Source organism: Aricia agestis, chromosome Z (assembly GCF_905147365.1).
Source record: "Aricia agestis chromosome Z, ilAriAges1.1, whole genome shotgun sequence".
Taxonomy (NCBI): Eukaryota; Metazoa; Arthropoda; class Insecta; order Lepidoptera; family Lycaenidae; genus Aricia; species Aricia agestis.
Genome location: NC_056428.1, coordinates 24,303,285 through 24,315,330, shown reverse-complemented (window position 1 = coordinate 24,315,330; position 12,046 = coordinate 24,303,285). Strand labels below are relative to the sequence as shown.

The 12,046-nt window shown below is 36.3% G+C and overlaps 1 protein-coding gene and 1 long non-coding RNA gene across 2 annotated transcripts in view; one reads left to right on the top strand and one right to left on the bottom strand.

The window, feature by feature from the left end:
- Window positions 1-4,655: 4,655 nt before the first annotated feature.
- LOC121738923 (sodium/potassium/calcium exchanger 4-like) overlaps window positions 4,656-12,046 on the bottom strand; it is a 26,282-nt gene continuing 18,891 nt past the window's right edge. The window contains exons 8-11 of the mRNA XM_042131202.1: window positions 9,312-9,527; window positions 6,098-6,199; window positions 5,516-5,637; window positions 4,656-5,064 (exon numbers count right to left, since the gene is read on the bottom strand). Coding sequence (XP_041987136.1) covers window positions 4,852-5,064; window positions 5,516-5,637; window positions 6,098-6,199; window positions 9,312-9,527 — 653 coding nt within the window. The 3' untranslated portion in view covers window positions 4,656-4,851. The remainder of the gene's footprint in view (window positions 5,065-5,515; window positions 5,638-6,097; window positions 6,200-9,311; window positions 9,528-12,046) is intronic.
- The window catches only part of LOC121738924, a 25,352-nt gene continuing 23,715 nt past the window's right edge, over window positions 10,410-12,046 (top strand). Inside the window, exon 1 of the long non-coding RNA XR_006037363.1 lies at window positions 10,410-10,420. This is a non-coding gene — a long non-coding RNA (uncharacterized LOC121738924). The remainder of the gene's footprint in view (window positions 10,421-12,046) is intronic.

Genomic DNA, 12,046 nt, shown 5'->3' with positions numbered 1-12,046 from the left:
AGTAAAAAGTAAGTATATAGTATAGTTTAAAGTATATTATAGTAAGTATACAGTTATACATCTAAGCATGTGCCGGTTTAATACCGTGCCGGTCTGTCACGGTCAGTGTGCGCCGATCCTCTTATCGCATGCTCTTTAATTATAGATGCCGACGTATTTTTTTATGGCGCGTCGGAATAGAAAAGCCATACGTCATTTTTCAGGGCTGCCAACTTAAAGATTTTTCACGGAAGAAGTAAAACATGCATTTAATACTAAAATTTAAATCCCCTTAGTTTCCCAAAATCTTTGTTTTCTTTAGGTAGTCCCAGTTTTGTAGTCTAAATTTTGAATGCATAAGAGTCGTAATTCTGCCATCGTTTAATTGGATTTTGAGATGAAGTATTTGAGGGCATAGCAGCCTTTTAGCAAACTCCCTAAATTAGTAGATAGTTAGATACATATTATATAATAATAATTACCTATGCATATTATTTTGTTATTTTAAAGCCTTGTCAGGCTGTTTCTATTAACAAAATGTGCCTCTTCTTTATTTCGACTGGGACTGTTATAATTCTATGTAAAAAAAGTATTTATAAATTAACGCGTAGCAGCCCTAGCTATGATGGCATTATCCTTGTGTCAAGTGCGTTACGTGATTGTTCAGTAATTTCAACGTACACGTAATAATCGTTCGATTCTGATCGATCATAATCGCTGTGTGAAAGTTCGTTCACTTCTGTGTGATATTCAAAGCGAGTAGGAATAAGTGTCTAAACAGTAAACACACTATGCCGAATTTCCGTGGCGGAAATTCCGCATGATTACGTCAGCAATGTCCAACGCATACAATAGAACGCGACGGAATTTCGGCATGGTGTGTCATCGGTATTTTAAAATACATTGCAGGCAGAATCAAGCCGAACTTCCGCCGCGGAAATTCGGTATAGTGTGTTTAGACACTAAAGATTTTAATTATATATGTAAATACTAATTAATATCTTCTAACTAACAAAACCAAGTGATAATACTTTAGGGTGTGGAAGTGACCCTTCATAGAGTTTACTCTTATAGTCTAAGCGATAAGTTGAGAATGGCGAAATATAGAGATAAGGGTCATAAAAATACATGCGATAGCTCATTAGATTCGGGAAGACGTCTAGAAAAATGTATCGGAAGCGTGTATTCAAAAAACTCTTTCAGCACTCTGAAAGAGTTTTCTTATGATTAAATAAGCAAATTGATGATTCTAATAGAAACTTTGAAGTCAAAAAAACTCTTTTAGCGCTGCTACTATTACAGAGAACTCTACATAAGGGACACACATATCCACAACAATAATTATCACTTTTTGTAGTACTTTGTAATGTATATCTTGTGTTTGTTCTTTTTCCTAGTTTAGGCCTAGGTGGTAGACTTGTATCTTGTATTTACTATTTTACGCAACACCTATGCAGCTTTATTCCTTATTCGAGTCAGTCCGTTGCCTATCAAACTACAAAATGATATTCTCATGAAACATCAAACCTACGTTGTTAAACGTTTGTTTGACGTGTATGAGAACGCCTTTTTTGGTGTGTGACACAAATGTGGACTGGATCAAATATGGGACGAAGCTTCATTAAGGTTCCGATCAACCCTGCAGGCGACATCATGGCATGGCTCCTGCGATTCGTATAGCGACTGCATTTTGATAAAGCATTATGTTTTCTATAAATCTATAAATTCCCTTCCTATGCTATTGATTTATATGATTTTCATAGATTCTGAAGCTAATCTATGGAATTCATAAAAATTTATAGTGTAGCTGGAACACATCTTTTGCTGTTTCTGTTGTTCTTTACTAATTGTTATTTCATTCAAGGTGATTTTTGCCTCAAGCGAACGCGACCGACAAAAATTGAAATAAAGTGCCTCTTTATGAAATAAACCGTTCCGTTCCATGAAACCGTTTTGAGACTCAAACAATCGTACGAGTATGCCGCGTCCACAGAAATCTAGATCCATTTTCTGTGGCCGCAACCTACTCTAACAAACGTGAATTGACGTTGTTAGAGTAGGACGCGGCATTCTCATCCGATTGTTTGAGTCTCAAAACGTTAAGAGTTTTGTGGTACGGGCCTAGGCTACAGGATAGTTTTCTTTACGCCAATGTTTCCCAACCTTTTTCTGCCACGGACCCCTAGGAAATCATGTACAGATTTAGGGACCCCCTTAATAAAATAAACAGCAAAAACTCTGAATATGTATGGTCCAGAGACGACACCGCGGATCCCATACATATATCGCGGACCCCCAGGGATCCGCGGACCACAGGTTGGGAAACACTGCTCTACGCCACAACAAAGCAGCGCAGCGGCGGCACGGGTCGCTAAACCAATGTCGGTAGATAATGAAGCCTATAGCTTAGGTCATAAAGTAGCATTTTGTTTAAATTTTTGGTCGGCCGCGGTCGCTTTCGGCAGATTTCGGAAAGTCACCTGCTAATTATAAGTTACTAACTTAGAGTTAATTATTTGCAGACTAATCTTTAGTGTATAAGTGTATGATCTCATTGTATAAAACTTTTGCACTGCAATGTAAACTTCAATACAGTACCTCCACAAAATGCTCTTTAACTTTTATTGCTTTTTTTGTTTGAAAGATAAATATAGGAAAGATTATTCCATATCTCCATGATAAACAGGGTGTAACAAAACAAAGTGTAAAATAATATTTTAGGGTGTGTAGGAGTCCCCTCTTTATAGGGCGGACTGTGAAAGTTGCTGCGCTGAAAGATTGTTTTTAACTTTTGTCTGCAGGCACAGAATATATATTAGTAGTGCCAACTGCAAGGCAAACACTGAGCCCTGAGGCGCTTGCCCAAACAATTCAAAAAATTTGCTCTTTCACAGTGTACTCTATGTAACAAACATACACATCCTGAAGTATTATAACTATGTTTAGTTACACCCTGTATAACGCAACTGCAAAAATTTACTATCCAGTCAAGGTAAATGTCGATAGGGCTATTTTATAAATAGTGATCTTAACTTACAATTTTTGGAATATTCACGAAGTAAATAAACTTTTACAAAGATTAACGCCCTTATAAATACAAAGATTTAAACTGGATCTATTTTTTTACCGATTACAACCCTTATAGCAACACAATGTTTGATCCTTGTCTGATATGCTTATCAGATCTTTTTTACGTATTTGACTATAAATAATTGTATACCTTTTTTTTCTTTTCAATCTTTTTATTTGTAAGGGGGTAACCCAATAGACTTCTAATTAAATATCTTTTTTTCTAAATAATAATCTTGGATGTAAGATGATTGTATGTAAAATAACAAATGAATAGCTAGTAGATATAGCAATTTAATTTTTTAAGAATAATTTTTATAACATTAAGTTTTTAATTACTAAGTTTATAACATAAAACTAAATAGTTAACCACTAAATAGTTAATATAAGTACTTATTTAAGAGCGGGCTGCCAAATTTTGCTGTGTTTTCTAATAACACGATTCCGGAAGACGATTGACTTACTCGTAAATGAAATTGAGATTTATTTAATCATTGTATATTTATCTGATATTTGCCTGACGGACAACTATGAATCTCTTTTTTGGGCTTTTTAACAAATATCTGTTACACTTATTGAGTTACAATCATTAAATAACTTGCACTACTACATTCACACACTTTATAAAATAAAGGAAATATTAGTATGGTATTTAATTTTTAAATAATCATCAAAATCATTTTTGGGTCTTACGATCTTTAATTTCGTGCTATAATGCAGGAACCGTTATTTCACGATATTGTTCACTGTTAACTGCAGCGCAAAGCACAATGATCGGTGGCACGATTCATGGAATTATTATATCACGATTGGAAGATAGCGGTTTGTGTAGGCGGGGCTAGCGTGCTTTGATATTTCTGACAGCAGGCTCTTAAGTACTGATACTTAAAAATATGTATATCACTTTAATTAATAAGAATGCGTTTGTTTAGAACTAGGCATAGTAGAACTTATAATAATAGAAACCTTTTGTATGAATAAACATGTGTTTAAAAATTAAGTAGTTTTGTTATTTTCCTTCATTATAATTATATTCTTTCATAACAAATTCATTTTAATAAGTACATTTTTTTACGAGACACTTATTCAATATTAGAGGTAATAATATTACATTATGTATCTTATTGATCTGATTAATCTTAGGTATAACTGACTTCTCTCTTCTTTATTGCAAATATAGTTTCTAGAGTCTAAATTCTTATGCTAGTACATATATAATAACACTATCATAATATTGTAATTGTATGATATAATATATCATATACTATAAGTACAATTACTATATAGTTTATTGGTTTTACTGTAATATCAATGATCTGGGATATGCGAGGTATTTCGCATTGTTAGATACCGGTTTATATACTTTCCCATCTATCTATGCATCTATCATATTCGATAATTCTTTTCTTAAACCGTTCAGTCTTCAACATTATTGGATTTCTTAATTTTATGCCAACACCTTGTTTTGTCACTCTTTTCTCTGTATATCTTTAAAGGCTGTTTTCCAATTTGGACCATGATGGAAAATAACTGCAACGATGTCTTTAGCACACAATTGAAGTCGATTATGGGCAATCTTAGACAAAATATACGCCTCTCTAATCGTTCGTTATTCGTTTTAATCTTCACTCTTGTTCTCCCGTTTGTAAACCAACTCTAAAAAGCTGATCCCTACTATGTCAATCTACCACAATAGCCTTTTGATCTAAGATATTAAAAGTAGTCCTTCCCAACCAACTAACCATCTAATGAGAGCTGATATCTACGTTTTGTAGCAGACTCTCCCTTGGCATTTCAGGCTTTTTAATGTGCGCAAGTAGGCAAGTTTACTACAAAGAACATGTTCAGTTCTATGAGTGTAGCAAAAACTAGGAATCCAAAGTATATGAGCGCGCATGATATTCCTATCTTCCAGTCTAGTTGGAATTTGTTGAAGGCGAGAGACGCGTAGAAGATGATGAGGGTGGAGAGAAGAGAGATGGCACTGTAGGAGAGTCCACTCGAGTTGATTCTCACCTGAAAAAAATATTGTTTAAATCGGCTAGACTTAATAAATCGTGCTCTTAGAACATAAGATATACCATAGACAAAGGAAAATGTCTTGTCTCTGGATATTAAGATTAGCAGTTCAATGGTAAAAATATTGTGCTGAAAATTGGTTACAAATAAGATGGGCAGTAAAAAAAGAAGCCTGAGTAACGGTTCGCTAGGAAATACCACATATTCTACATAGTTTGTAAGTGACATTTTTATAAGATCTTCCCAAAAAATAATAGTCTGTCTTTTAATTGTCTCTATTCTGGTGTCTGATGACTAATGAGCTCCAGGGCTCCGTGGAACTCCACTCCACTTTGAGAATAGCTGCCCTAAAGATCAATGATAGTCGTATATATCTATTAACCTACTGAGCACTGACTATGTTGTCTAATGTAATTTTTTATAACTTTAGTAACAAAAATTAACTAACCCAGTGGTTGCCAGGTTCTGTAGGATAGCACAGCGATTTTATAAGCCACGGTAGTCCCAAACACAGTAATATGTCGAAGGTGTTTGATCCTATTGAGTTGCTGATGCCCATCGTACCGTGACCTGAAAAAGAAATTAATAATATAATTATAATGAATACTCATTCAAATCAATTTAAATAAATACAAAACTAACTGATATATGATTAGAGTTCAAGTAGCAGCAGTATTATCTGTTACTGCCACACTCAGAGACGAATATTAATTACTTAACTGTAATTAAATAAAAATTTGGATATAAACCTCACACAGTTCTGTCAAACTCTGTTATTTAATAACATTGAAGTTTAATGTTTCTGAGCAGCTCTGGATTTATGTGGGGGCAGCGTCCTAGGATCTAAACATAGGGACATAGGAAGGGAGAATTCGTACATAGGGGCAGCATAATTAAACTGGCCTATAGGCTATACTCATAATAAAAATATTAGTTCGGCCCTGTCTCTGAGTTCGGGCGTTAGTCTTGTTTTATTCTGATATTCTCCTTGATCGACATTTTCCATTCTATACGAAAAAAACCTCTGTACCTTGATTCGTGACTAGCACACTGGATACCGCCTCTGGTAAGCTGGTGCCAGCAGCTAAAATGGTGAGTCCAGTAATGCTGTCCGGAACATCAAGCGTATCACCTGAAAATAATACGAAATGAAAATCAGTGGATGGGGATTGGGGCGGTGCTACTACTAGACGATGACCGCGACTCGTTCGCGCCAAAATTCGTTTATCGCTCGGGGACCGTACATTTTTCCGTGATAGAAAGTATCCTATGTCCTTTCCCGCTACTCGAAGTATCTCCATACCAAATTTCAGCAAAATCGGTTCAGCGGTTCGGTCGTGAAGAAGTTACAGACATACGAGTACTTTCGCATTTATAATAATATTAGTGTGGATACATTCGATATCGTTCGTATATTCGGTAGTGCGTATAGCCGTATAGGTGTCAGGCGATATAGGTCAGAGCAATCAACGGCGATTGTGTTTACGAGACACCGAGCTCAATCTACTGCAAGACAATTTTTCAATAGACTATCCATACTGTTGGAAATTATTATCGGTACAGTGCGACCATGATTCAAGTGTTTATGTCGCAGCCGACTATTTTAAATAGCCGTTCAATCAAACAGCTAGCCCTTTGACTGAACAACGCCATTCAATCACACGGCTTTAGGTCATTTAGTCGACTTGTTGACTACAACGTTCAACACAACAGCTAGACGACGCTTAGCCAATTGGTTTAATGGCAAATGGATTCTTGATTGTGTTTGTTTTTGTTTTAGCGGGGGGCTGCGCCCTCCAAGCCCCCCCTTTTATTTGATGACGGTCGCCGGCTGCTACCGCAGCACGCTCGCTGCGCTCGCTCGGCTCCCTCTGTGTTGTGGTCTAAGTTCTAACCTAATCCTTTCTGGATTGTGTTTGTTTTTGTTTTGGCGGGGGGCTGTGCCCCCCGAACCCCCCTTTCGGGGGGGCTCATACAATAATTATAGCTGATTTATTATTTATGGAATTGCAATAAATACCTTGGTGATGTATTTCATAATCCCGTAATTTCTCCTCGAATATTTGTTGAAATTTTGATTCACTCGTATGTGCCTCTATAATTTTTGTCTCTTTAATAACACTTGTAACTTTTATTAACTACTTTCTTTCCGAAAAACAGCCACAAACAATACAACAAACACCTGCTAGTTGACGTCATATTGTAAATAAAATACACCTAGCGCCGCAGCGGTGCGCGCTGAACTACTTCAATTAGACGGCGGCTTTTGAATCAGCTGTAGTGTTGAACGTTTTGAGCGACTAAAATATTCAATCTAAAAGCTAGACGTGTGATTGAGTGGCGTTGTTCAGTCAAAGGGCTAGTTGTTCGATTGAGTGGCTATTTAAAACAGTCGGCTGCGACATTTAAATTTGAAGCGTTCCAATCTATACAGGATGTAACACAACAAAGTGATTATAATTAAGGGTATGTGTACCTCATATAGATTAAAGCGTGAAAGCAGCAGCGCTGAAACAGCAAATTTTATTTTGTTATTTGAATAGGCCAGCGCCCGAGCGGTATGAATTTCCCCACACAAAATTTAATTAAAGTTACTCTTTAAGTACGGCTACTATCACAGTGAACTATTTAGAGGGGACTCAGACACACCTTTAGATATTATCGCTTTGTTTTGTTACACCCTGTATAGTACTGGCGTCTGGCACTCAGCTCTGGGCCTAGGGGCCCAGAGCTGAGTGCCAGACGCCAGTTTGTTTCAGTCTCAAAACCGTTTCGTGGTAGGCCACGAAACGGTTTTGAGACTGAAACAATCGTACGAGAATGTTGTGTCCTACTCTTACAAACGTGAAATGACGTTGTTAGAGCAGGACGCGGCATTCTCGTCCGATTGTTTGAGTCTCAAAACATTTTTGTAGTAGTAGAGTACTTGCTCGTACGTACGGGACGCACACAGCACTCTTGCCTACACCATTACTCACTTTAAATATTTCATACATTCCGATGCTAACAAGACTAAGAAGCTAACTTTATAGATTTACTGACCCAGAAAACGTTGTTTTGCCATATAAATTATTTCTAGTATCAATATAAAAAACCGGCCAAGTGCGAGTTGGACTCGCCCATGAAGGGTTCCGCCGGAGCAATAAGGTTTATTTTTATTAAATTAAAAGGTTTTTCATTTATTTTCATATTTCAGTTGATTTAATGAAAGTTAAATTAAGGTTTACCATTTATGACGTATAAAAAAAAACTACTGGCTAGATCTCGTTCGAACCAATTTTCGTTGGTAGTTTTTGTAGTAATGTACATCATATATTTTTTTTAGACTTATCATGCCCCTACTTTAGAAGTTAGAGGGGGAGACACACATTTTATCACTTTGGAAGAGTCTTTCTCGCAAACTATTCAGGTTAGAAAAAAATGATATGAGAAACCTCAATATGATTTTTGAAGACCTATCCATACCCCACACACATAGATTAAATGAAAAAAATTTTTTTTTGTTTCAGTTGTATTTATGGGGACCCCTAAAATTTTTAATAATTTTTCCATTTTTGTATCAACATCTTAAAGCGGTTTACAGATTACATCTACTTACCAAGTTTCAATAGTATAGCTCTTATGGTTTCAGAGAAAAGTGGCTGTGACATACGGACGGACAGACAGACAGACAAACAGACAGACAGACATGACGAATCTATAAGGGTTCCGTTTTTGCCATTTGGCTACGGAACCCTAAAAAGACGTAGATAAAAACCTATTCTCAGGCCTGCCGCCTAACGAATGTCAATACAAAGGAGAATGCCCAAAAATATATGGTATCCCGTACCATTTTGCGTCATTACAAAACTTGGTTTTTTAAAGTCTATGATTATCATTTTAGCTCCTATAAAAATTTCTTTGTAAACAAAACCGGGGTTTCAGAGTAATTTGATAAAATCTAAAATAACCTCAAAATCTCACAACAAGTCCAAACACATATTTTATTGACAGGTCATACACGAGCGAACGCAAAATCGGTTGAGCCGTTTTGGAGGAGTTCGCGCACAAACACTGTGATATAATTTTTTAAATTAGATTAGAAGGGGGATAAAAAGTTAGAAATCAGAGTGCTTTTTCAATTTTAACATATCGCATCGCAAAAACAATTCCTTACAATTTCGACATTTCACTTCGCTATTGAAACTGGCGAATACATTCCAACTAGGACCTCTGACGCTAGTTTTCATGTCTATAACACTCACCAAGAATAGTTATAATCCACGCCACCAGATAAGATACTCCGCCGATCCAGGTGATGCACATGATGAAGGTGACAGGGTAGAGGTTCTGGTGGCGCCTGCAGTCCGGGATGGTGGCCCACAGCAGGAGACAGATTGGCCAAGTCAGCACCCACAGGAGTTTCTTACCGAGGGACGTCTTCTCATCAGGCCAGGACCACACGGAGCTTACGCTTAGGTCTGTGGGTTAGGAGGAATTGAGAACCAAATTGTTGTGGGGTTAAGCTGTTTCTTATGTCAATTTCCATTTGCCACTAGGTGCCGCTATGTAGCCGGGTCTATCGTGTCAAATAGACATAATATTATAGTGACACATGACAGCTACATCGCGTCGTGACAAATAGCTTTATCCACAATGTGCCCACGGACGTAAAAAAAATACGGACGGATCGCCATTAAGAAATGAGTGAAGCACCCTTAATAAGCCCAGGCGATCATAATATGTACACATCTTGCACAAACACTCGCACTGTAATAAGCCGATCGTACCGCCATTACGCAATTAGACTGCATCGCGGTGACACGTCTTTGTCATTCATAAATAAAAATAAATATGCCATCTTGTGTTGTAAAATGGTGCAAGAACAATACAACCTTACACAAAAAACATCAAGGAATAATATTTCATAGGTAAGATAACATATTTTTAAAGTATTTTGATAAAATAATGTAAATATTAATGCAACTTCAACAGGTCAGTAATGTCCATAACAAAGTGGGGAAATTTTCCCCAAACCGGGGAAAATTTTAAATTATTTTTAAATAATCAAATAATTAATTTTATTGTGTCATGTAAGTATTTAGCATACTATTGACCAGTAATTAGGCAGGAATACAATAATAGGGGTGTAGACAGTAAACGAAATCTAATACAAATTATTGTTTTTTTTGAGAGTTTGTATTATAAAATTACCGAAAATGGACATATTTTACTTAATAACTTTATAATATTTTTTATATTGAATAAGTGATTTTTTAAATTGAAATAAGAGTGTATTTATTTTTTATACATATTTTTAGGTGTGACAAAATACTGATGTACTATCAGAGAAGTTGATTCTCTAATTTGATAAGTAGTTTGGTTGCGTTACGTCAAACCCAGCCGACAGATCACAATTAACATTGAATTGACATAAGTATTCGACCAAATAACATTGGTCTGTCAATTGCATAGGAATCAACTTCCTTGATGGTACATCTGTAAAATAAATATATTTCCTAAAAATAGTCTACACCCCTATTAATTTCTTAATTTACAAAAGTGGATATAATTGTTGTTTGACGACCTCTGTGGCTCAGTGGGTGGGCTGTCGGTGGCTCAAGCCGGGGGTCGCGGGTTCGAATCCTGCCGACGGAACAAAAAGTTTTCAAAGTTCCTGGGTCATGGGTGTGTATCAAATATGTGTATCATATAATAAAAATCTTAAATATATGTATAGTATAACAGTATTAAATATATTTCCGTTGTCTGGTACCCGTAACACAAGTCCTGACGTGGTGTAAAGCGTCCATAGATAAAATTGTTGTCTTAGATTTCCTTCAGTAGTAGGGGAGGGAAGGTGCTATTGGTGTAGTCACCCGAGCGTCATTGAGACCTAGTAGGAATGAAAATATTAAATGGACCTCTAGATCAGGAATAAATTTAACACCATGTTAGGTGATTTGATTTGACGTTAGCGCATGGTAGAACTCTCGATAGCTCTAACAGGCCGTTAACTGATTTAACAAGCCATTATTTATTTAACATTACTTGATTGTTTGATGAAACGGGTTACGGGACTTAAGTATCTTATATCTTTTCGTATACAGGTTTCTTATATAGGTTTCGGGGGCGATAAATCTATCTAGCTAGGAATTATTTTTAGAAAATGTCATTTTATTCGTGTTTTATCGAATACCGAGCAAAGCTCGGTCAAATAGCTAGTAATAATTTTATTATTGTAAATGTTTGTACATAATCATTATTACTAATAATGTTATGAAAATAATATACTTCTCTGTACGTAATATGTGTTTTTTTTCTATCTATAGTGTCATAAAAATAATATTTTCATTATGACATCTTTAACAACCGCTTACATTTCTGAAGCGAAAAAACATAAAAATATGTTTAAGTATAAAAAATAACATTTAACTTGTCTGAGTTTACAAAAAAAAGTAGGGAAATTTTACAAATTATGATTTATATGGCAACCCTCATATCACGCACACGTCCTACACGGGCGGCCATAACTAGGCTTCACTCGTGATTAGAGAAGGTTACGTCCGTACTTTTTTTACGTCCGTGAATGTGCCTTTTTCTGTTCGTCAAGGGCATGCGTTATAGCGCAGTCAACAGCGAACGTGAGGAATGCCCGCGACGCATGCCCTCTGACCGTATCCAAAAAACAAAAATGACAATGTTGGCGTTGCGTTCGTTGACGCATTCAATTATGAAATGCGCCAAAACGAAAATTGAATGAAAGAAGATGATGAAAATTGAAGATGAAAGCGCATAGTGTGGACATAGCTTATGAAAGCAGTTTGACACGATAAACCCTAAGGGTCAATTCAGACCGCAACGCGTCGCGTAGATGCGTTTCTAAAATCTAAAGTATGGATTTACAGATTTGCAAGACGTCTCACGGAAATGAAATCTGTCAAATCCATACAAATTTAGAAATGCATCTACGCGTTGCGTTGCAGTCACGGACGTAAAA